This window comes from Ostrinia nubilalis, chromosome 13 (assembly GCF_963855985.1).
Source record: "Ostrinia nubilalis chromosome 13, ilOstNubi1.1, whole genome shotgun sequence".
NCBI lineage: Eukaryota > Metazoa > Arthropoda > Insecta > Lepidoptera > Crambidae > Ostrinia > Ostrinia nubilalis.
In genome coordinates this window covers 16,067,559-16,092,955 of record NC_087100.1, presented here as the reverse complement: position 1 = coordinate 16,092,955, position 25,397 = coordinate 16,067,559, and the positions used below count along the sequence as shown (strand labels likewise).

The 25,397-nt window shown below is 42.2% G+C and overlaps 1 protein-coding gene across 1 annotated transcript in view; it reads right to left on the bottom strand.

Annotated features, from left to right (window-relative positions):
• The window catches only part of LOC135077759 (low-density lipoprotein receptor-related protein 2), a 325,621-nt gene that overhangs the window by 20,595 nt on the left and 279,629 nt on the right, over positions 1-25,397 (bottom strand). The window contains exons 3-14 of the mRNA XM_063972330.1: positions 21,313-21,444; positions 11,956-12,064; positions 11,002-11,168; positions 10,127-10,381; positions 9,137-9,313; positions 7,398-7,636; positions 6,031-6,300; positions 3,595-5,203; positions 2,789-3,048; positions 2,145-2,297; positions 864-1,014; positions 192-378 (exon numbers count right to left, since the gene is read on the bottom strand). Coding sequence (XP_063828400.1) covers positions 192-378; positions 864-1,014; positions 2,145-2,297; positions 2,789-3,048; positions 3,595-5,203; positions 6,031-6,300; positions 7,398-7,636; positions 9,137-9,313; positions 10,127-10,381; positions 11,002-11,168; positions 11,956-12,064; positions 21,313-21,444 — 3,709 coding nt within the window. The remainder of the gene's footprint in view (positions 1-191; positions 379-863; positions 1,015-2,144; positions 2,298-2,788; positions 3,049-3,594; positions 5,204-6,030; positions 6,301-7,397; positions 7,637-9,136; positions 9,314-10,126; positions 10,382-11,001; positions 11,169-11,955; positions 12,065-21,312; positions 21,445-25,397) is intronic.

Sequence of the window (25,397 nt, the reverse complement as noted above, 5' to 3'; positions counted from 1 at the left end):
AAGATGCTGGCAAAAAACCTATGTTGCACGATTGAAACGAGGATATAAAGAACCTGGGCATCCCATCAGTATGATTTCGATTTATCGAATTCTTTAGAAGTAAACTGCATCAATTAACTAGCATAAACCAACACGATGGAAGGACCTACAAGAGTTCGGAAGATACTTTGTGACCTTCTTAGGCCCTGTACCTGAACGGCGGCGGCTTGCAGGCGTGCTTGAGCCCCTCGTCGGAGCCGTCGCCGCAGTCGTCGTTGCCGTCGCAGACGTAGGCCTTGAACACGCAGCGGCCGTTGTCGCAGCGGAAGTAGTTGGCGGCGCACTGCACCGTGCCGCAGATCGTCGGCTCGTCTGACAGGTCCTCGCAGTCCGGCGTGCCTGGGGAGCGAGTGAGAACCATGTTTATTGACCGTCGCAGAATGTCAAATCAAAGAGAATTGGCTGAAAAGTCTGGCGTCAATCAGCTAATAGTCGACTACAAAAGGTGTGGTAAATCTGAGGGATACCCTTGTAACCAGAGCGGAGCGGAGACGTGTTTTGAATAACCAACCAGATTTCATTATATCCACTTCTCCGCTCGGCTCGGTCTTAACCAGTAAATTACTCTTAGTGCTAGGTCGATGCCATCAGTAGATGATATCGAATATCGATACTGAACTAAAAAGATTTCTTATTTTCGTTTCATATCAGATCAAAAGATAGTTGAAACTGCCTTTTTGACTAACGTAACCTTCACTTGTTTCCTTGCTGATCACGATCCAAATCTATGCTAGCCATAGCATATGCATAGCCAGGAGTAACAGCAGAGCCGTCGTGGCAGGCCGGGTGCCGTCGCAGTACACACAGCAGCAGCAGGGACTCACCGTCGCAGTACCAGGTGGTGGGGATGCAGATGCCGGACGAGCGGCACTGGAACTGCTTGTCTGGCTGGCACTGGTGCGGCGCCAGGGACGGGCAGCCCGCCTCGTCGCTGCCGTCGTTGCAGTCCGGGATGCCGTCGCATTTGTACGCTTCCTGAGACCACATAAGGTTCAGTTTTAAAATTTCGGAATTCGATTCTTTTTGGACTTTTACCAAAAAAGGGCAGGGGCCACAACAGACATGGTACTTTTAGCATCGACAATCGGCGATTTTACGACTGTATTGATGCAGCATTTTTATGCATTCGGACGGGGTAACGGAATCGCTCGTTTTATTGGCAATCGATGCAGCATTGCGATTTCGTGACTTCATGCGTTCGGACGCGAATCGGGGATCGGGCGTTTGAGCGATTGCTATCGCTGCGTCCAGCTTCTGAAAAGCGACTGTTTGACATTATGTGTGGTCGCTGCATTCAATTTCTAAAAAGCGACTAAATTACGTGGTGGTGGGATGTGTTACCACTTACCACTCAAAATCAAAATCAAAAAAATCAAAATCAAAATTTTCTTTATTTGTTTAGACTAATTAAATTAGTTCTTGCAAATCGTCAAATGCTCTTAAGGAGCCTATACATGTCTCATTCTTTTTCTGCCCTACCAGCGCGGCAGCGCTTCGAGACAAACATTTGGCAAGTGCTGAGAAGAAGCGCCGCAACAAACTCAGTCACCACTGTCTGCCGGTTTAAAAATATAAAAAAGTAGGAAGTTACAATACATTCGGAAGCAAGTTACTTACCACGCGCTCCCGTCGATAGAAGGTGGCCTTTAAGACGCCCGTCTAGCACGAGACCGCGTGGCAGTTTTGAATATATTTATTTAGTGCCGTGCTAATTTCTAGGTTAATTGTTGCGTTTTGATACATAATTATATATTTTATGTCAGGTATATCTTTCCTTGACCAGTCCCCGAAGGCAGCGCCTGTTCACAGACATGACGTGTGAACCAGCCATCGCTTCACTCGACCATATTATAGGGAATGTAACGACCCGCCTCACACGCCACTACCCCAGAGACATTTTAGTGAGCATGACAAGTCTAAGTTGTTGTTCACTTGTTAGTATAGTTAATTTCTGTACCTACTATATTTGTTTGTAATTCCTAAAATAGAAAAAAACTAAATTTGCCGATCGCAGATGCTAAAAGTAACATGTGTGTGCTGTATCTCTAAGAAAAGAACAATCTAAAAAAGTTTTGGAATAGAAGATGCTACTATTTGTGACTGACCTGCACGCACTGCTTGAGGTCGGCGCACTTGAACTGGCTGGCGAGGCAGGACACGGGCGGGCAGTCGGCCTCGTCCTGCTTGTCGAAGCAGTCGTCGTCGCCGTCGCACACCCACGACGCCGGGATGCAGTGCCCCGTGCGCGGGCACGTGAACTAGACACGGATTAACACGTTACAATCGTATGCCACACGACGCAATCATGGTATGTACAAATAGAAGTTAGTTGAAACAATTACAACATAAGGGGCGCCTTCAGACGAACGATTTCTCAGCGGGACTAGATCGTCGCGCGCTGCGAGCAAACGAAATCTATCAAAAGAACAAAGTCGCTGTTGTGAATTTTAATAGGCACATGCTCAGCTATTATTATGTGCACGCAGAGAGCATATCAAAACACTCATCGTCTTGCGCATCCTTTTGAAAATTGCAATTTGATTTTAATTTGAAGTTAACAAAAAAGAAAATGGTATCTTTAAAATTAAAACGTAACAAAAACAAAATAACCATTTAGGCTCGTCACTTAGGCGGTTTGATACTTAAACAATACTTTTTTTCTGACGTAGGGAGGGGTACAATAAAAAGTACGCTTACCACACATGAAGCACATGTTTAACTCTTTAAAATTAATGAGTGCTTCACAGACCTGGAAGTAAGCGCAGGTCTTCTCCGCGCAGTGGCTGCCCTCATCAGATCCATCGCCGCAGTCATTCTCGGAGTCGCACTTCCAAGTACTGGGCACGCAGCGGCCGTTGTCGCACTGGAACTGCGACGAGCTGCACGTCACGTTGACGCAGCCCGCCTCGTCCGAGTAGTCGCCGCAGTCGTTCTCGCTGTCGCACTTGAATGTCGCCGGGATGCAGCGACCGGATTTGCACATGAAGTCCGAAGGGCCGCACGTTGACTCTGGGAATTGGAAGGTAAACGGCCCAATTAATACATTCTTCTTCTTCTTATTATTCGTTACGCTCTTGGCAGAGCGGTCGTGGTCACGTTGAGGCGTTGTTCACATCGGTTGTAGAGGCGGATACAGATCTCCCTCCATCTCTCTCTATTGGCAGACTGTCTGGTGCAGTCACATAAGCATTAATACATTAAATAGGTATAATAAGAGTGTATTCTCAACCCTTAAGTGGCAGTGGGCGGGGCACATGGCTAGTATAGCTGATGGCTGTTTAGACAGAAAAGTTCTGGAGTGGCCTGGAGTCGTAGTGTGGGCATGCCTCCTACTAGGGGGACCGACGTTCTGGTGAAGATCGCGGGAAGTATCTAAATGCGGGCAGCGCAAGACTAGTCGTTGTGGAAATCCTTGGTGAAGGCCTTTGTCCAGCAGTGGACGTCATTTGGTTGAAACGAACGAAGAGCCTTTCACACTAGCGATATCCTCAGAATTATGGTAACAGGCAGTCAGTTAAATCAAAGAAAGATGAGACTGATGAAAGACAAACTTACTCGTGCAGTTAGCGAACTCCTCGTCACTGTTGTCCAGGCAGTCGTCGTCTCCGTCGCACACCCAGCTCTTGGGGATGCAGCGCTGGTTGTTGCACGTGAAGTCCCAGGAGTTGGGGCAGGCCTGCACCGGCGGCTCCGAGTTCGGATCTGCAACACATGTGGTGCCGTCGTTCGCCAGCTTCTCTCCATAGGGACACCCGCACTTTACAGTCAACAGCTCCGTGTTGTTTCTCGGTATCGCGAAGCAAAGCTTCTGGCAGTTGCCATTGTTTCTCGCGCACGGCTGCATGGGATCAATCTTCTGGATATCCTCGCTGTAAACTTTGACGCCGTACAACCGGTTCGTTTGCGGCTCGCGGACCATTATGTCCTCCTGCTCGCCTGTGAGCTTGTGCAGGCGGACTATCGCGTCCAGTCTCCAGTCGGTGATGTACATGAACTCCTTGTGGATGACGATCGAGAACGGATGCCTTATTAGCCTAGAGTTCACGGTCTTCACGTCTGTTCCGTCCATTTTGGCGTGCTGAACGTGATCTAGTAAAGCGTCGCACCAGTAAATCCTGTCCTCTTCGAAGTCTATCGATAGACCGTTGGGCCATCCAAGAGTGACATTCTCGAAGACCAGAAGACCGGTTCCGTCCGTGTTCGCTCGGCTGATGTTCGCCGGGCGGTCCCATTCGGAGAAGAAGATGTAACCTTTGTTTGGATGAACGACGATAGCTCGCGGTCTTTTCAAGTCTTTCAGGAGAGTCCTTTTGTAAGCCACGTTTCGTGTCGATAGAACGTTAAGTGTTCCTTTCCTAGAATCGATGTAGTACAAGTTTTTGGATGCCCAATCGACAGCTAAACCTTCCACGCCCTCGTTCTGGGATGCGAGAACGATCTCTCTCGTCGTCCCGTTTCTGTGCACCCTGTATATGACGTCCTGTAAGACATCCGAATAGTAAATATGTTCGTCTCTTGAGTCAAAATCTAGACCTACAAATCGCGCCCTTCTAGACACGACTGGCAAAATAGCTTCACTGAATCCTTCTATCACGGGATTCAAGACCTTTCCCTTGATGAACCTCTGCTGGGAATACATTAGGAACTCTTTGACGAGATCACAGTTTCTTAAGTCAGATCCTAGTCTGTAGCCAATGTTGCAGGCGCATCGGTAGCCGAGCCCACCGTTGGGCAGAGCGGTCACTATACACATTTGCGAGCAGCCGCCGTTGTTGTTCCCGCAAGGGTTGTTTACTGAGGTTTGTTTTAAAGAATGTATCACAGTTATAGCTTTGGGGTCTCGGATGTCCTTCTGCTTGTATATGGCCTGGATGCTGGAGGCACCTTCGTACTTGTTGACCGAGCTGATGCCTTGTTTGGTGCTGTCGGACCAGTAGACTCGGTCTTCGAATAACGCTAATCTGGAGGGACTGGGGACCTGCTGTCCTCTGAGTACCAGGAACCTGTGGTTGCCATCATAGTCCACTGTTTCGATGTAGTCGAGCAAGGAGTCGCACCAGAACACGCGTTTCGCGATGATGTCCACAGCGATACCGGAGGCTTTGTAAGCAGCTTCGGATACAATCGATTTGGCGTGCGTGCCATCCATGTTGGCTCGGATAATCTGCAAAGATAATACGAATATTGAAAGAAAACTGAAAACTGGGGATGTTATGGATATGTAGTTTCGGTTATGGATACGGTTACGGATATAGGAATAATATTATACCGGTTCGGTTACGGATATTATTTTATTTTGGATATCCGAAAGTTTCGGTTACGGTCACGGATATCTGTGCTTTAGAATGCAATTTGCAACAGTTGTTTAACATGGTTCATTCATGGCCGCACACTTTACATCGAATAAAAAGTAATAAAAAATAAAAATTGATACTAGATGGCATTATAAAGGTAAATCAGGCTGTTATGCCTTTACATATAATGCTATACAAAAAACAATTTAAACTGCCTACATCCGAAACTATCCGAAACTTTTGAATCGGTTACGGTTACGGTTTCGGATATTTTTTTAATAATAATAATAATGGCATGAGCCCGTGAGTTATGGTTAAAACCGAAGACCATAGGGACTTCGAGTAAAAATAAAGAAAACGTAACAATAATAATGATAATAATTACATTGTAAAAAGAAAAAATTAAAAATAAGAAAGTAAGATGAATAAAGGAATAATAATAAATATTTATTTTCATAAAAAGCTAGGTACAAATACAAGGCAACAGTAGTTATTGCACTAGGCTCGCAGACCTGTGTCGCAAAAACTATAAGTGGGTTTACAATTTTTGAAATATTATTTTATTTCGAAATTTTATTTCGGATATCCGAAAGTTTCGGTTACAGTTACGGATATCCATAACATCCCTGCTGAAAACATCCTCGTTTCAGATCACTGACTGGATGAAAAAAGTGGATGAAGAAAAAAAAATGCGTACCTGACTACTATCAGCCACGAACATGAACCCCACAGTAGGATCCAGCGCAATATCAGCAGGACTTGTCAGATTGGACCCCAGCACCACAGCGTGCCATCGTCCGTCCAGCTCGAAGACGTCGATCTTCTGCCCCACGGCGTCGGCCACGTACAGCTTGTCGCCGACCCAGTCCACGGCGAGCGCGGTCGGCGCCCACGAGCCTGCTACGGTTATGGCGGCTCCTGCATAGCTGTTGAGTCCCGCTGGCGCGCTCAGTTGTTGCGAGTGGATCTGAAAGGAATGGTTAATGACTTTGAGCTCTGATAGTTTATTTTGAATACCATACAGTTTCTTAAATGATTCTAGTCAGTGCTGATCCGAAACAGCTGTAAGTTTAATGATACAAAAATCAATGTTGGATTTTAAAACAAATAACGGTTTAAAGTTATGTTTTACCATTTACTAACTATCAAACCACATGTAATGCAATGCAATAAATGATTTGAATGATTTGATTTGATTTTTATATGTATATTAGATGGTAAGAACAACTGGGTTTATTACTTCCTGAGTTTATTATTTTAGGGCACTCTTATTCTTCCAGCACAGAATGTTACAGAAGGCGGTTAAGATAAGACAACAAATATACGAACATCAGGTCACAATCTGTTCAGGTGGTAAATCTTGGATGAGTTAAACTTGGAGTGCAGGTGTGGTTTTATTCCCCAGTCGACGAAGCACATGATGTCGTGCCCTGCGTGCCCAAACAACTGCACGCAGGAAGATTTAATGAAGGCTACTGACAGTGCCATTGATGACAACGTGGCGGAGTTTTGGGTCGACGCTGTGTAGGTTTGTTGTCGACACGACAAGAAGAAGATCGGGTAACTTTAACTCATCTGGTTAGTGATATGAGCGTACGGGCCAAATTCTTGTCTTTGAAAAATCCGAGATACCTTTAGATTCGTGCTCCTGCAGTAGACGATAAGAGCGCTTTCACATTAGGGCATTAGTAGCGCGACTGCAGCGCGGCAGCGGCGTTTTTATAACGTAAAGGTATGCATCCGCTGTCGCATAGTATGAAAGGTTCGGCAGCGGTTTGTCACGCTGCTAAATCGCCTAAATGTGAAAGCGCCGTAAATGTGCAGATGATTAGAAAGAAAGGAAGAAAATATTTTATTTGGTCCAACATATTTTAAGTTTTAAGCAAATAAATAAATATCTTATCTTATTAAATTATTACAGTTATACAGCTTAAAATACATAATTTTTTAGGTGTGTGTGTTAGGTGTATGTGGCTTACTTATATGTATCATATGTCATTGCTTGTGTGTGTGTTATCAGAAAGTGCTAGATGTGTCAAAATGTTATGTGTATCTAACACTAACCTTCCTCGTCTTCAAATCGGACCAGAACAGCAGGTTCTTCTTATAATGGAAGTCGAGGCCGGCAGCAGCAGACGCGTTCGCCAGCGGCGCGGGCGCTCGTCCATGAAGCTCCATTCGCACCACGCCCGCGCCGTGCGCCAGCGCCAGCCACGCGCCCGCGCCCGCGCCGCCCGCGCCCTCCGCGGCGCAGCGGCCGCCGTCCACCAGCCGGTAGCCGGGCGCGCACGCGCAGCGGTACGCTGGAGGTAATAATTATATTTTTTTATTTCAATATAAACCTTTTAAAAATGAAAATGAAATATTTTATTCAGCGACACAAAACAACATCAAAAATATTTAACAAAAGCAGTGGCGGCGTAGCATAGGTTGGCACCCGGGGCGGCACCCCCCCCCCCCCCCCCCCGTCATAATATAAATTATAGCCTAAGGCACCCCAGAATGGCACCCCCCCTGTCATGACATCACGACCGTCCTTGCCATGCAGATGCGTCAGTGAGTACTAATCTGCGCGATTTTGTCACCCCCTGATGCTTGGCACCCGGGGCGGACCGCCCCCACCGCCCCCCCCTTACGCCGCTACTGAACAAAAGTAAAGAGAGTAGGTAATGTGCGTTTCACCGAAACGGTATCCACTCAGCATCATGTCGAGGTGTCGTAAGGGACACCACGACGCTGGTCTTCCGTGGATACTCGGAGGGCAAGAGGCACTGCTATAACACAGCAATACTACTCCGGTTGCAGTACAAGTAACACAGTTATCACTAAAAAAAACACACCGACTTCCTTACTGGTAGGCGAAGAATACAACACTGTTACTTAATGAACAAAGAGTTTTTACAAAATCTTTGACAATCACCCTTTAGGCATAAGGTGTAGATACGCCTGTGTTAGGTGATACCACTCTTCCCTAGACATACGGTACGCTGGAGGTGAGAAAAGGATTCTATTATAACCCTAAATCATGAAGGGAGGGAGATTTATTGTTGTTTCATGACAAGTCTGGAGGTCGCAGAAGTCTATACGACCGGATACTCGCGACACCACCACTCGGGCGATGACAGAAAATCGCAGAAGTTTTAGTGGATATACCCAGTCCTTTTCAGCAGTGGCGACGGTGCGCGGAGCATTTCCTCCCCGTCAAAAAAAGGACAATTCTAGAGGGTAATATTGGTTTTAATGCTGGGCAGAAAGACTTTTGAACTCTTCTTCACCATACTTCTTCTTATTGTCAGTCAGCGTGGGGAGTGTAAATCAAACTATTTGCCTCTAGTACATTAGAGGGGACGTCCTTTTGCAGTGGAGACTAAATGACTTGATGATAATAAGAATTTTTGAGAAGTCAAGATGAGTGTACACGGTGAAATACAGTTTCGCGCACACCTCCCACGATTCGGCCAGTATACCGCGAGATCGGTATGCCTATGGCTGGTGGATTTGATGCCGGTGAGTAGGTACTCACATAGCCCGACGGATTAGCAAGCTGAAGTTGCAATGGCCGGGGCACATAGTACGCAGAACTGACGACTGATGGGGCAGCAAGGTTCTGGAGTGAAGGCCGCGTACCAGAAAGTCCACTCACAAGGTGGACCGCCGATCTTATAAAGGTAGCAGGATGGCGCTGGACGCAGGCCGCTACCAACCGGTCAACAAGGAAATCATTGGGGGAGTATAGGCTCCAAGCAGTACATAGGTTCAGCAGTGGTCGTCCTATGGCTGAAATGAAGATGGTGAGTACTCACAGCCGGGTGTGTTGACGCACAGCTGGTGGCAATAGCCCCACTCCTTGCACTCGTCGCGGTCGGCGCACGTGCGGTTGTCGGCGGCCAACGCCAGTCCCGCGCCGCACGCGCACGCGCCGCCCGCCGGCGAAGCCACGCACTTGTACTCGCATTCCAGCGCTGGGCATGATGCAGTCGCTGGGAAGAACAAAACACATAATGTAGTATACACCGATTCTGTGGTCGAGTGGTAAGACCACCTGCTTCAGATGCAAAGGTCACACGCGTTCAGCCGGCGTGCAGCGGTGGCGACCAGACTTAAATGCATTGATCGCCATCGCTGCACGCTGCACTTCGCGCGTGTGATTTCGTTGGTTTGGCTGAACCTTAAGATAGAGAAATTTGTAGGGAGTCAAGCAAAGCGCCCGGGGAAAGAGCCCAGAGCAAGTACCCGCGCGCTCTCCCGAGATTCGGTTCGTACGCCGTGAGGCAAGAAGAACCATGAGTGGTGGTGGGATTTGAACCATAAGATAGGATAGATCCTCTGTGATTGAGCATTCCGGGTGAAGCTCGCATCAACCTTCGGCCTGATCATCACTTACCATCAGGTGAGATACAGGCTTCATCGTTGGCGATAAAAAAGTACGTATATGTACATACAATGCAATGAAACTTTCGTGAAAATCATCTCGACTGTTGAAAATTTAGGTCATATGATTCAGAATATGACTAAAGTTGCCGTCAATTTGTTGTCATATCAGTTCTATGAGACTACGAGTCATCTTTCTAAGCGCTCAATGAGATAATCTGACTGTCTTCACAGAACAGGAAGACGGGAATCAAAACATTTTCCTTATGTAAGTGATTCAGTGTATGCTTACAAAGTTTAAACCAGCTATATTTTAGCTGCTAAAGATTCAATGTAAATGACTGTTACCTACGCTAGCACAAAGTCATCAGTAACCCTAACCACAGATTATTTTGCAGTTTGAGAAAAACAACGCAACTTACAACAAGCAGTCTCCTCATCAGCATTATCTTCGCAGTCCTTCTTGCCGTCGCACAGCTGGCTCCTGGCAATACACTTGTGGGTCCCTCCGGGGCCGCCTTTGGGACAGAGGTACTTGTTGTCGGGGCAGGCGATGGCGGTGCAGTTGGCCTCGTCGGAGCCGTCGGCGCAGTCCTTGTAGCCGTCACAGTGGTACGTCGCCGGGATGCAGAGCGCGTTGCTGCAGCGGAACTGACCGATGTGGCAGGCTGGGAAACCTGGAAGGGAGAATACGGGTATTTTGTGATGTTTTCAGGTGTAAATTTTACTTTTCGATGTCATCTACTTTGACGATGTGGATAATGGCAAAAAGGAGCAAATGCTGATAAGGCCAAATCCATTTGTAGAGCTGTGCAGTGATACTTTGTAGGAGACGGGTGATGACAGAACTACGCTGCACGGATCGAATGCTGTACAGCTTAGTCGGGTTTTCTTGTCACCTACTTGTTAAAATATTTATGTGACACTAGCAGCCGCCCGCGACTTCTTACGTGTGGATCCCGTTTTACCCTCTTAGGGGTTGAATTTTGCAAAATCCCGTCTTAGTGAGCACCTACGTTCTAAAAGGAACCCCCATGCAAAATTTGAGACTCCTAGCACTTGTAGTTTCTGAGATTTCGTGATGAGTGAGTGAGTCAGTCAGTGACCTTTCGATTCTATAGATATAGATAGATGCAACAGCTCTGGACAAGAAACAAAAAAAGTTAGAAGCATATTGTTCCAAAAAGAGCTGCCTTTTATCAGACAAAAAATTTGGAACATCCATAACATATATTTATTCTGGTGACGTAAACTGTTTGATGAAATAATGGCTGCAACCAAATATCCGCCTACTTACTACAATGCGCCTCGTCCGAGTTGTCCCCGCAGTCGTCTTTGTGGTCGCACTTGGCGGTGGCGTCCACGCACTTGGTGCCTGAAGCGCAGCGGAACTGGTCTAGTCGGCACGCCAGGCTCTGCCCCGGGCAGTCCTGCTCGTCCTTGCCTGTTCTGCAGTCTAGGTAGCTGGAAGGAGATAGCAGGACGTGGTAAGAAATAGAACCATCCAAGAAGTATAAACAAGATACATTATCCTAAGGTCTATTTGTGTAGACCGTAGTCTCTTCTTTTGAGGTCTGCTGGGCTACAAAATGTTCGGTATCAAACCTCAGAATCAGAAAATAACATATCTAAATTATGCAGAGTAGGTTATTGAAGTTGCATAGGTTATTCAAAAGATAAAATAAAACGCGAAATAAACTTTACTAATTCACAAAGCAAGGCAGACTTTCCTCTTACAAAAAAGCTCGTATACAAAGGATTAGAAGGGTATTTCTTTCACGGGCACAATGACTTATGCATTTGCTTCTTAGCTACACAAATCCTATCCTACCTATTTTAAAAGTAAAATTACTTCTTGTACCTACATTTAAATTCACAAAGAAGACGAGACAAAAGGGTTGCTTGCATTTTTATTCTATTTGGGGTTAAATCCGACATGATAAGGTCTATGTGAGATGTGTGAGTTAGGAACATCACTTGTGATTGGCATAAGGCCCTACGACCAAATAAGTAACTAAACTATGATATAGGAGCACAATCCAATGACCCCAACCAACCCATCCTTATCGCTCGCGCGTAATTATATTGCTGTCGCGACTGTGCGACGGGCGCCCGCAGTGAGTGTGGGAGTGCGACAGCAACATAATTACGCGCGAGCGATAAAGATGGGTAGCTTGGGGTCATTGGACAAAATTCTACGTGCTAACAGACCGGGCTTTACACAGTCAGCATTCAATGTAAAGTGACTTACCCATCACATTTCTTTTCCTTAGGTATACAAGGCCCCTGTGAAGACACTTTGCCGTGCCCCGCGCCCTCCACGCCACACTGGAAATCATCAGTCTGGCACTTGCGGTACACTGAAACAATACATAGATAGCTTGAGTGATTGCTCAATTTATTACATTTTAGTATACAGGGTGTTAGGCAAATGGGTATATGAGCCGATATAAATGGTATGGTGAAGTCAGAAAATTGATATCTTCATTTTAATTATTTTAATTTTCATACAAATCGGATTTAATAAAATTAATTTTGTGTGAAAATTAAAAAAAAGATGATATCAAATTTCTGACTTCAACATACCATTTATATGCCCACGTTTACATGGGCTAGTGTCGGCTCATATACCCATTTACCGAACACCCTGTAGATGTTATTATTAATTTATTTTCTGTGGATTAACAGTTTTACCTATGTAAAAAAGTAGTCCTATAGTTGCGTAGTGTAGTAGTTCCTGTAACGATGGAGTGTAACTCGAAAGTGGCTGAAAAGTTGACAAGACAAACTTATTCCAATTTTATTGTCACAAAACTTCACGAACTATGTATTTGACACTGACTAATAGTAAAGATTACTCGCATAGTACACATCCCTGTAGCCAGCCAGCTTAACAAAACAATTACCTAAACATCGTTCGGTATTTGCCCACGAGGAACAAGATCTCTCGATCTATTGGATTTCTTGCGATAGAACAATAGGTTTAATTCCTCGATCGCCAGCGGAGTGTGAGCCTTTTTCCGGACCAGCGGGCCACAGCCGGACACCATATACCTATGTGGTCTTATGATTACAAGCAAGTTTAATACAGGCAATGCCCGCGGCTTTGCACGTGTCAATTGCGCGCCTCTAGGAAAAAATATGTACGATGCTGCTTGGAAAGTTTGGCGGTTGTTCGTCATCACAGGAAACTATTAACTGATTCTGAAAACTCTTTACAACTTTATGCTAAACTGCCTACTCATTTGGGAATTGATTGTGCTTTTGACTACTCGGAATCTTCACAAATACCGACGACATGGGTGACATTTGGTCATCCTTAAAATAACTTCTTATTGATGTTGTTTCGTAAGTGAATATACCTAAATCTTGTTTTCAGAGTAAAAATTAAATTATATCCAAACAAAGAATCTATCTAAAACTACATTCAAGGAATAACTTCATTTATTTTGCTTCCTTAAATGAGTCTGGAAAAACTAACGTATTACCAAACAAAGTAGAGCGGGGTTTGTAAAAAGAAAGTGACCGCCCTCTATGCACCGTGTTATTCCCTACTTCTAAGAAAAACTGTTTAAAACTGCACAAAGGGTAGAGCGCGGCACTCGACTCAAAGCGCCCTGTGCCGGGGATTTTTGCATAACTTTATATGAAAATCGCATTATATCGCGGTTGTCTATGCCGGCCTTTTCATTTCCAGCACAATGCCTCGCAAATGGAGTGCGCCTGATCACTGTTTTGTATTAATAGGAGGACATAAAGATGCTGTGGTAGGAAATTAGAACTTCAGATGAAAATAGATCAAGAAAGAAAATACACTTTGGTTCTATTAATATAACAGTTTTGACCCAGCCAGGACCAATAAAATAAATAGTTACTTAGGCGTTGGGACAGCGATTCACTGTGTGCCAGATACACCCTAGTGTGTGGGTGTGAGAGGAGACTATTCCAAAATCCAACCACATTCAGTAAAATATTAGTTGCCTATCTCCGTATCATCTCAAAATATATCTAGTCCGAGGTTATATTAATACAGACCTAAGAAAACCTAGCATAAAAAGTTCTAGGAAAGATAATTTATTCCACATAGAGGCAAAAAAGGACCAAAAACGCCCGACAGACTTGGCATTGAAAGTTTTCAATATCCCAAGAACAAACTAACACTCAGACCTTTCCTAAACTAGCAGAGCCTGGGATTGATCCAGCCTCAATATCGCCTCTTTTGAGCCTCTGTCGGCGAACAGGAGAGGAGGAACCAGTAGATTCGGGTTTTTGCAAAAACTTTGTTAGAAGTTAACTAAACATTTTTGTTGTTGTTGTTGTTGTTGTTATGTTTGTTGTTGTCTTCTGAAAATGATGTCTGTATTTACTCGATTACAGCATTATTACATAACCTGGAAAAATGTTTCTGTACTTGGTTAGTTTGATTAAAGTCAGAAAGATGAAAAAAATTGTGGTAGAGTTAAATATAGTCTGCAGATATTCGATGCTTGGCAGGAGAAAAAAGATGCTATTGGTGTATTTTGTGACTTATCGAAGGCGTTTGACTGTGTTGATCATCAAACTCTGTTATTTAAGCTAGAACATTATGGCGTATCAGGCAAGGCCTTAAGCCTATTACACTCTTACCTCTCAGACAGATTACAAAAAGTAAATATTCACGGAACTAACTCTTCGGGCGCCCCCCTAAAAATGGGAGTGCCCCAAGGCTCAATACTGGGACCATTGCTCTTTCTGATTTATATAAATGATCTACCTTTTTATTCAAAGGACCTTTGTGAGATAGTATTATTTGCTGATGACACTTCTTTAATTTTTAAAACTGACAGGCGTCAGGAAATATTTGACGACGTGAATAATGCTCTTTCCAAAGTATTAGACTGGTTTACAACTAATAATTTGCTATTAAACGCAAAAAAAACCAAATGTTTAAAATTCACTATGCCTAATGTCAAACAAGTTAATACTAATATTACAGTAAATAATGAACGCATTGAACTGATAAATTCTACTGTCTTTCTAGGTATTACCCTAGACTGTAAATTACAATGGGGCCCCCATATTGCTGCCTTGGCGGGAAGACTTAGTTCAGCTGCCTTTGCGGTGAGAAAGATCAGAAACTTGACTGATGTTGAAACAGCAAGGCTTGTATATTTTAGTTATTTTCATAGTATTATGTCTTATGGTCTTTTACTGTGGGGCTCAGCAGCAGACATAGAATCAATTTTCATTTTACAGAAAAGAGCTGTTCGGGCAATATACGGTCTTAAACCACGTGACTCGCTTAGAGAAGTTTTTAAAGAAATCAATATATTGACTGTGGCTTCGCAATACATATTTGATAACATTATGTATGTCCGTAAACATATACATTTATTTACTAAGAAAAGTGACGTCCACTCATTTAACACGAGACATAAGAATAAACTTGCTGTTCCATCATTTAGGTTGCATAAGATAGGTAATTCATTCTTGGGGAAATGTATTACCATATTTAACAAAATACCACACAACCTTGTCGAATTGCCAATAAACAAATTTAAGATACATATAAAAAATACCCTTATGTCCAAAGGGTACTACAAGGTTCGAGACTATATTGATGACAAGGATGCGTGGTCAGTTCAGTCTGCACATATTTGATGTACTTAAATTTGACTATTCTTACCGTTAGATAATTCCTGGCAATAATTGGTGACTGAGTTTGTTCCGGCGTTTCTTCTCAGCACTTGCCATATGTTTGTCTCGAAGCGCTGGTAGGGCCCAAAAGATAAGGAGACATGTAAAGTGCCCCATAAGGGCTACCTTTTTCTTTTTTTATTATTTTCTATTGACGTTCATAAGTGCCACTTGTGGTCTAAACTGAATAAATATTTTTGATTTTGATTTTTTGATTTTAGATTTTTGCTCCTACATTTTAGGCGACTCTTGTTGAGATAAATTCAATGTAGGATAGCAATTATGAAATAGGAGTAAGTATCATGGATGCCGAATGCGTGAGAAGTCTTGGTTGCTATGATGACTGGCAAAAAACTGAAACAGATTTATCGTTGCGACTTCAAAAAGAAACTGTACAAGGTTACTGGCTATCTTTCTGCTATATACGGGAGAAATAGGAGCGTAAGCTTACGTAGATGAACAACGTCTATAGATTGAAGAAAAGAAGAGCCATATTGAAATGCTGCAATTCCAAATTGAAAAAGGATTTGCTACTTTAAAGGAATACCAAGTAGGGATACATGCTGTTTATTTGTTAATGTATGCCGCAAAGTATGACACTACATTGATAGCTTAAACACTTCTGTCCTATATTCGCTCCTACCTAACTAATTAACAAGTTGACAGGTGTTGTTTATTCAGCAATACAATAGAAAAACATTATTATTTTTTTCACATATTCCAATTTTCCGGGCATATTCCCCGAACTTTTTTCCAATCTATTCGGAACATAACTTTTTTATGAAATGGGAAATTCAGCAGTCTTTTCCTACTACGAAAAATGAAAGATAAATACAGATATTTAATAACTTTATGAGAGATTCTGTAAGCAATCCCTTGGATTTTTCCATGTTCCACACAATATCCTTATGGTTAAATTCCGTTCCCCCGTTCCAAGGTCGAGGCTATAGTGTCGGAGGATTACGGAGGGCCGTGAACCGCGTTCCAGTAATACCCTCCTCGCAGATGTCGCGTTTTTACAACTACCATTTTATTTAGATCTGCCGAATAAAAATTTATTTCCACCGATACGAGCGGATTGTTGGCTGTGTGTGTTATGTACACTCCAGTGTTTGTTTCAGGAGATCGCTTAATGGGGCTGAAACGTATAGGGAAAGAAATGTATTCGTAATAAAAAAATCTGACTGCGTACATTTTTATTACTTTGATATAGCAGAAGATAGTAGAGGTTTATGTGAATGTTATTAAAGGGAGGAACGAAAGCCTTATGAACTAAAAAAGTTATTCCTAAAAAGTACAAAATTAGAGAGGCAGTGGTACTGGCAGGTGACGTGTTAAGAAAAAAATATACCTGCCTGCACAAAGCGTTTCGCTTACTCTTTTCTGTTGCAATAGCAGGGGCCTGGACTGCCTGTCGATGTATTTTCAAACACCGAACCGGGCCTCTAAAATACATGGAGAAAGCTCCCAAGCTTAAAACCAGATGTGAATTTGATCAAATACCTACCTACATAAAGGCGAATATAGATCTAAACTAAAATATAAATGTTAAGGTAAAAATAAACACATACCTAGTAGGAAATTCTGAATTCTACATTCGAAGGATTACACTCTTACAAACAAGTCACTATTCAGAAGAGTTGAAGCAGAAAACCAGCCAGCAGTAGAAATAACTATAACGATCAACAAAGGAATGGGTTTGGGGCACAAAGTGTGGATCCGGGCTCAAATTGATCGTCTGGGGCGCAATCGGCCCGGGGCCCGTGCAATCTCACGGATGTGCAAGATACAATAAAAGGCAAAGGAAATCGCAGCACACGAGAACAAGAAAATACTTATAGCCATGGACGATTACATCCGACCAACGCAAAATAAAGTTTCCGAGAAATACCGCTTGACTCCAGCTCCCAGAACACTGTTCGAGGCGTGTGGGGAAACGCGGAGTAAAAAGCGAATGCAATAATTGCGGACTATTACGACTCCGTCGTTGCGAAGTTTCAATGTTTTTCTTGTAAAATGCAGATGGGGACAGGGCTACCAACGGAGGGTTTGTACGAACTTCTTGGCCTTGCGGATCAGGATTGACGGTTGTCGCTGTGTAGTTACAATACTCAGCGTACACACAGTACTTACCAATTAAATGTGCATGTCACTATCAAATTAAACGATGATTGGGGTGTGAAGATTTGTAAATGATTTAAGATTCTATTTTATTGACCTGACCAAATTCGAATGACTATATCAATCAAAAGACGTAAACTTGTAGTGCCTCGAAATTTTCCATAACAGTTGTTATAATCTCAGTTTAACCAGAACATCCAGAAGATTATCTACACACATTTGCGAGCTCGCAATGGTAACCCTAGATGTAAGGAGCTTTTTATTGGGCAAACTTCGTCGCCGCAGGTGAAATAAATCCGGAAGTAGCGGGATGAATGTTTTATGAGCTTTTCACTTGTACTACGTGTTGCTGCTTTTCCCCTTTTGAGGAGCGATGCCGCTTCAAATGAACGAGATTTTATTTTAAAACGGCATTTGCAAAATTGACAATCTTTTTGAAGGAAATTGAGGGTGTCAAGAAATTTACAAAGTAAAATAAAATAACTTTATGGCAATGTTACCCGAAAGTTGCCAGAATATTCCCGGCCCGAAAATCCTCTAACGTTTATTAAAAATCGAGGCAATTTCCTCCCTCAACCTAGGACTTCAGGGAAGTTCAGGGACAGCGGATTTACATGAAAACAGCACATCAGCGATACGAGTGGCAAACAAAAACGCAATTTCCACACCATTAAAAGTTCCCCACTTGTCAGAAGTTCACCCATTTGTGACCAGCGTAACTTGCCCTGTGACACCAAACCTAAAGTCCCCTATGGAACCTTATTTGGTAAGAACAGGGACAAGCGAGGAAGACCAGTGTACGCTGGTCGTGGTATTTCGTTTAGTAGAGTTCCCTTTAAAAGAAATAGGGCGGCATATTTTGGTCGCTTACTCAAGTATTCCAGTAATGAGTGGAAGGTTTATCTAAAATCAGGTGAGAACTGTTTGTTGTCATCGACCTAGTGAGCTCTGTCCGAAAAGTATCCGACCAGCAATGTCAGTAAACTTCAACGGCGATACATTGGCCCATTTAGGTTTGGCTAGTAACACAAAATATTATATGTATAAATATCTATCATATAAGTCAAGTAATAAGTACACGTGTAAGTTATATGAGGAAACCATAGAGATTTGGAACAGCATACGTCACACCCTTATCAAACTTGTGGCATGCTTTACGGTTAATAAGGCTACCTGGCATCAAAGTAATTTGAACTCAACAAACAATTAGGTATGTTAATTAAAAACGAATATTGTTAATTTGCTCTGAAATATTTTAGTGTAGGTACCGTTATTGTAATACCTAATGTGTTATTATTTCAATTACTTACGACACATTTAAAAGGAGAAACATTAGATTGTTACTTACAAGAACCTCCTCCTTTTTTTAAATCAATTATTCAAAATATACATAATGTCGGATACTTTTCGGACAGGCCGTGGTTTAGTTTTCAGGGAAGTGTGTCAGTGTTAACCCTCCAGCCGAGATTCCCATCTGCTCCTAACAAGGTAGCCTTGATGAGTGCGGCGTGCTACATTTCATAATCTAGACATTCATTGTGGGGGTTGAATGTTTAACTGAAAAATAAGTACCTTAACACTGATATGGAAAATCTAGAATACATAAATTTAATGGAACATAATAATATGTTATTAATTAATTCATCAATAACATACATAAAAATGAAAAGCTTTCTAATAGAAATTAAATTTGGGTCAATAGTAGGGATTAATCAAGAGTAGGTGTAAGTATACTTTTCAGAACAACAGCTTATTTTATTGGACCGGAAATCCTTACTACATGTATTCTTTGTTAGGTATTAACCAAATACCAATCAGTATTGCGTGCAGTGTAATTAAGTTTTAAGCATCACTTCCCGTCACATATCAAATACAACAATCAAAAACTTGCCGATATTCAAATGGGCCCGAATCAACCCGTTCCGTTCCGGTTCGTATTAAAAGTTAGTCCCGTCCCGCATAACGACGTCCCGTGGGCCCCGCATTATGTGGCCGGAAATAGTGAGGCTCTCTCGATATCGATGTAATGTTGAGAAACTTTGAGGACATGCACAGGACATAATAAAACTTTCACTATTTAAAGATCGGTAATATACATATGTAGCGGGAAAAAACAATGTTACAGGTTTGTTACATCCAAGAAAGATATTTATATGTAGAGTTAGGTTTAAATTAGGTTTAGGTTAGGTACAAATACTTTGAACTGTAAAATTGTATAAATTGTATTAATTGTTTTGGACCAAATAAATTTTTTTATTTCTTTCTTTCTAAATCTAGTCTAGTGTCATGTTGCTGAGCGAGTAAGTTACAAAGATTTGGTCTCATTGTGAATAATGCTCTTCTACTATTAGGAAGGAATCTAGGGAGGCCTTTGTCCAGCAGTGGATGTCATTTGGCTAAAACAAATGAACGAACAAACTATGTACTCGTATTAGGAATCTATTAGGAACATGGACTATTGGACTTATCACACAATTTTGGTTATTTTGACATTTAAACCCAAAATATTGTAGACTTTAGTGTTTGTGATTTGATATTATAGATGAACTACACTGAAATGTCCCACCGACGACATTGACAGAAGGGCGCCACCATCTTCGTGCAACTATATGGTTGGTTAATAACTCTATGGGTTTCCACCGTGGCAAAAGTCGGAACTAGCGATCCGCTATTGACGGTGGCCCCCCTGTCAGTGTCAAATAAAGGACAGTTCAGTGTAGTTCATCTATATCATAGTATCGACAGCTATTCCCAAACTATCAGTTCGCGCATCACTAGCGGAGACGCTACGGTATTTGCATATTTGATGAAGGGAATTTTGCGTATTGACTGAAATGTATTATGGATGTGTGTAATTGATATGGGTGTTCCCCAACAGTCGCAAGACAACAACGGGGTTTCATTGTCTTCGAGGAGTTGCAAATTCAAAGGGATTGGTGATTTGGGGTGACAGTTTGCTATAGGGATACATTTTACTAGTGAGAGGATAATCTGAGAAAGAAACCTGGGAAATTACATGAGTAAGTTGTAATACATATTTATTTTTCTTACAATAAATAATTGTAAATGTAGAGTAGATTTTGAAGAAAAAAATGGGCACGCTGCCTGTAGCATAGAAAATACGTACGCACGAACACAATATTGTGGCATTATCCTAGTGATGCTCGAACCTTCTACATAATAGCTGTAAGCGCGTATTGTAGGAAACCTATGTCCAGCAGTGCTGCACTGCTACGGGACTATTCCCACCTCCCGTTCCCACCGCTGCAAGTTTGACCGCCAATAAAAACCCAACCAGTGAAGGTCAAGTTTGTTCCGGGAGTAAGTTAAACTGTTACTGGAACATAAGAGGAGTGCTGCACTGCTAAACCTCGCCGCAATCCCCTTCGACCCGTCCCTTTTTCTCGCGGTATCGGCACGTGCCCGCTAGCTTCTCTCCCCAAACCTATGTTAGGCTACCGTCCCCCAGCAACGCCCCAGGCCGAGGTCCGAGCACCACTCGGGGGCGCCCTTAGGCTCGTTGTATAAATTTTGCGTTCACCTATTGTCCGGTGAAGCTGAGAAAGCCGCTTAAGGTTCGGCCAAACCAACGCGATCACACGCGATCAGCCGGCGTGCACCGGCAGCAGCAGACTTAAATGCATTAATCGCCATCGCTGCACGCCGGCTGATCGCTTGTGATCGCGTTGGTTTGGCCGAACCTTTACGGCAATCAGCATAGTCATTCCGAAAAAAAATTACACTGCTAAGGCCTGATGCTGTGTCCATCAGTGAACTGCTAAGGGCTGATGATAAAGAGGTTGGTACTCACTGCAGTCGGCCTCGTCGGTGCCGTCCACGCAGTCGACGTGCATGTCGCAGCGCTGGTGCGGCGGGATGCAGTACGTCTTGTTGAACACGTACTGGCCGCAGGTCAGCTGGCCCGCCTCGCACTCGGGCGGCGCTGGGGACAAAAACAATTAGATTAGCTGGGTCATCCTACAGGTAACCTGGCGATCCACAGTGGCCAAGGACTTAGAGCAGAGTAAATACAAATGAGTAGGTCATCTTCATAGAAACGCACCGAGCGCGGTTTGTATGTGAGCGCGCCAATACGTATGCGGCGCGCACGCACACACTGACAAAATTTAGCTTGGATTAGCGGTGAGCCAGTCGTGGTTGCGCCGAATTTTGCCAAACTGCGCCCGTGCGTTTCTATGAAGATGACCTACTCATTTGTATTTACTCTGCTTAGAGCGTGCTTAGATAAATATTTCGACAACCCAGGACAGCACTGACGCCTCAGAACAAGGAGAGTCGACCCCAAATTATAGGAAGAAGGGTTAGCGAAAAGAAGAAGTGTTATCCTACAGGTAGGTCTATTGTGTGGACTATAAAGGCCCTGCCGAGCAAATCCTCCATTTGCTATTGGTAATTTAGTGAGAATCGTGCTTTTCCTGACATGAATTCGATGATAGAAAGGCTCTAGCGGGGGGCGCTGGGGACGATATTAATTAGATTAGTTAAGTAGGTCATTTTCTATAGGTAAGTAGTTCTACGAGTATTTTGTGGACTATAGAGGCCCTGGAAAGATAAAAATCCTCAATTAGCCATTGGTAATTTAGAGAGTCGAGCTCCTAGTCGAATCATGCCTTCGCTCCAGTGGCATGAAGAAATAGAAACGTTAGACTTGGTAGAGACTCGAACGCGTAGTAACCTAACGTTACGTGGATCACTTGGACCAACGTGATACCGCGGTTGTGATGTATCCTCCTAAATATCAAAACATTTGCTATGCAGTATTCAATTAAATTCCATTTATTTAATTTGCAATTGGCGTAGAGCAATAAAATTTTATTTAAAAAAAGAAACAATACAGTTTCAAATCTTTTTTTGCTGGCAAATGTTAAGAGTCAATCTGATTAAAAGGTAGCGAGCTCTACATTGAAACAGCAACTCCATTGTTATCCAGATTACCGAGTGAGCGAAAGTACCCGGAGAACGTAACAAGCACGTATCCGGGTTTCCGTAAATCTCTTCAATCTTCTTGCCAGTGATTTGTAGCGCAAACAGCCCTTACCCCTTTCTTCGAATGACGCCGTCACGCGAGATCAATCGTCATTAGCGCCGTCGTCAGACGTCGATCAGCCGAGGGTCGAGGGTTGTTTATGGAGAATGTACGTAGCTACTACACACGAGAACTTGGGCTGAGAAGTTTACTTTATCTTGGGGTTCTAAGTATTTTTAGCATTAATTACATATGTCGATGTATTATAAATTATTGCACGAAAGTAAAGAATACGGATTCCATATTATTCTAAACGCTAAAAGTTGTAATTAGTGCAGTTTTGTAAAATTGTATAATCTGATGTTTTTGTTATATCATCCATCATCTTAATGATAATGTTCGATGTTATATTATTGATGAACAACCATTAATACCTAACGCAATAGCCCTCAAGACTGGGACTCTAGGGCCTCAAAGCGAGGGCTTCTGTTGAGTATAAGCTGCACTCCGGACTGGCAAATACTTGGCTATATTAATAGGTTTGTAGTTTGCACTGAACTCTAGGGTGTCCCTTATTTTTCAAAGTTTTAAATTTGTAACGCATAGGTCTTAGTTTTGTTTGTTTGCCTCTAAAACACTCGGAAATAAATTTTTACTTTATTTGGAGTACGATAACCCGTGCCGACTTGCATCGGAACATGTTGCGCGACAGTAGCGGTGCGTATTCGCGGTATTTGTCATTTGTTCTCAATTAATCTCGTGATTAACACCTATTGTTTGACATTTAGAAGATGGCTGTGGAATTAAGAAGCAATAAAAAAAGTATTTTCTTAGTCGGGGACGTAAATTTATCAAATAATAGGCACAAAGTTACCGTTAATCGTCAAGTTTTTGCAGTATTTTTTAACATATTTTGCGAAGTTAATTAAATGTTATTGAAAGCTCTAATCTCATCATTCGGGAGTGTATTATATTTTAGGAAAAGCTATAAATCCTACCAGACCCTAACTGTGTAAAAAAAACTTGTGTATCTTCACCATGCTTGGAGGGAGTTGCAAGTAAAATTATTTAAAAAATTCAAGATTTATAAGCGCCGCGGTGAGGAGGATTTAAAAACAAACAAAATGTTTTAACAAAAACAAATAAAACCAAGGCGTCCAGAGTGTTAAGGTGTAGACAAAAAGTTAGTTAAGAAAGTAGAAAGTGCAAGACAAAGAAAATTAAATAAATAAATAAATAAAAAATAGAGCAAATATGTTTCGGAGGTTTATCGTCATCTCTTACGACGCAAGATTCTATACAAACGCAAGGACATCACGACCAGCTTACCAGCTCTGAGGAAAGCCTTAAGGAACTCTTGACATCCACTTTCCAAGAGGTATATGAGTGTTGACAAATTGATTTCCAAGGCAGCCCTGAGCAAGTTTAGTCAACATCTTAGGTACTTCATATCAGAAGAAATTGCCGTTTTATCACTCTTTGATGATGAAGGTAATGAACAAACACCGTCAATATTATAGTAAAAGTACAAAGAGAGAGTATGTATGATTCTGGGAAGAGATACATTCCATCTGAAGAAGGTATGATTATTTCTATGGTAAATAGGACTTTGTACTAATTTTTTATCCTGTTTTTAATGAATTGATAATAATACTGCCTTATTTATTGTTGCTGGAAAACCATTGAGTGGTTTTGTGTCTGTCAAGAGGATACATTAATTTTCTCGATTTAAAATTGATAATAATTTCCCCCTGAGACACATTTCTATATGAGATAAAGATGTTGCCTATTTAAAGGCAAAAAAGTGCTTTCTTTAGGGTAGTTAATGATACAGCTGAAAGAGCTATAAAGCTTATGCAAGATTTTCATGGTTTGATCACTGCAAAGGAAGAGCAAAAGCTTTTTTTGCTACGCACAGTGTAGCAAAAATCAGGCCAATATTCAGGAGCATGGAAATCTGTATCCAGAATGTAAAAAAGGGTCCCTCAAAAGTAAAATATATTGTCTGATCTGTAATGTTATCTTCTTTTTATAAATATTTTATAAAAATTAAATATTTTAATTGATTTAGCTACTTAATAAAAGGGGTAAAACCAGCATTTTTCAAAATCTTCAGAGCTCGGTCGGCACGGGTTAATGTTGGCGTAGGAAGATGAAATTTTGTATTTAATTATGTCTGAGTAGTACGAAAAGAAATAGGGGGTATGCATTTCAATATCTAAAAACAATTTTTTTTCGGCCATATAAGGGACACCCTACTGAACTCACCTACTGTCAATAAAATGGACTATGATTGGAATCTGATTCAAAGGGTTAATCAATAGTGTAAAACACATAAGTCGCAACGTAAGAAAATACTGCGAAAAATTTAATGAACTACTACTTAGCACTTGCACTACACTGATTACATGACTTAAACTAATTTTCAACCGACTTCAAAAAAGGAGGAGGTTCTCAATTCGACCCGTATGTTTTTTTTTTTTTTTTTTTTTTTTTTTTTTTTCTATGTTTGTTACGCGATAACTCCGCCAATTATGAACCGATTTGAACAAATCTTTTTTCGGCGTATAGGTAATACCTCAAGGGTGGTCCCATTTAAATTTAATAATAATAAAAACAACCCCCAAGGGTGGAAAATTGGGGATGAACTTTTTTATACGCAATATCTCCGCCGATTATAAACCAATTTGAACGATTATTTTTTTGTTGAATAGGTATTATCAAAAGGGTGGTTTCATGCGAATTTGAAGAAAATATTTCACCCCCAAGGGTGGAAAATTGGGGATGAACTTTTTTATACGCAATATCTCCGCCGATTATGAACCAATTTTTTTTGGTCTCAGTGTACTGCCTACCTTCAGTGGTAACATCAAGGTAATAATTAGTTAACTAAAAAGCAAGAAATAAGT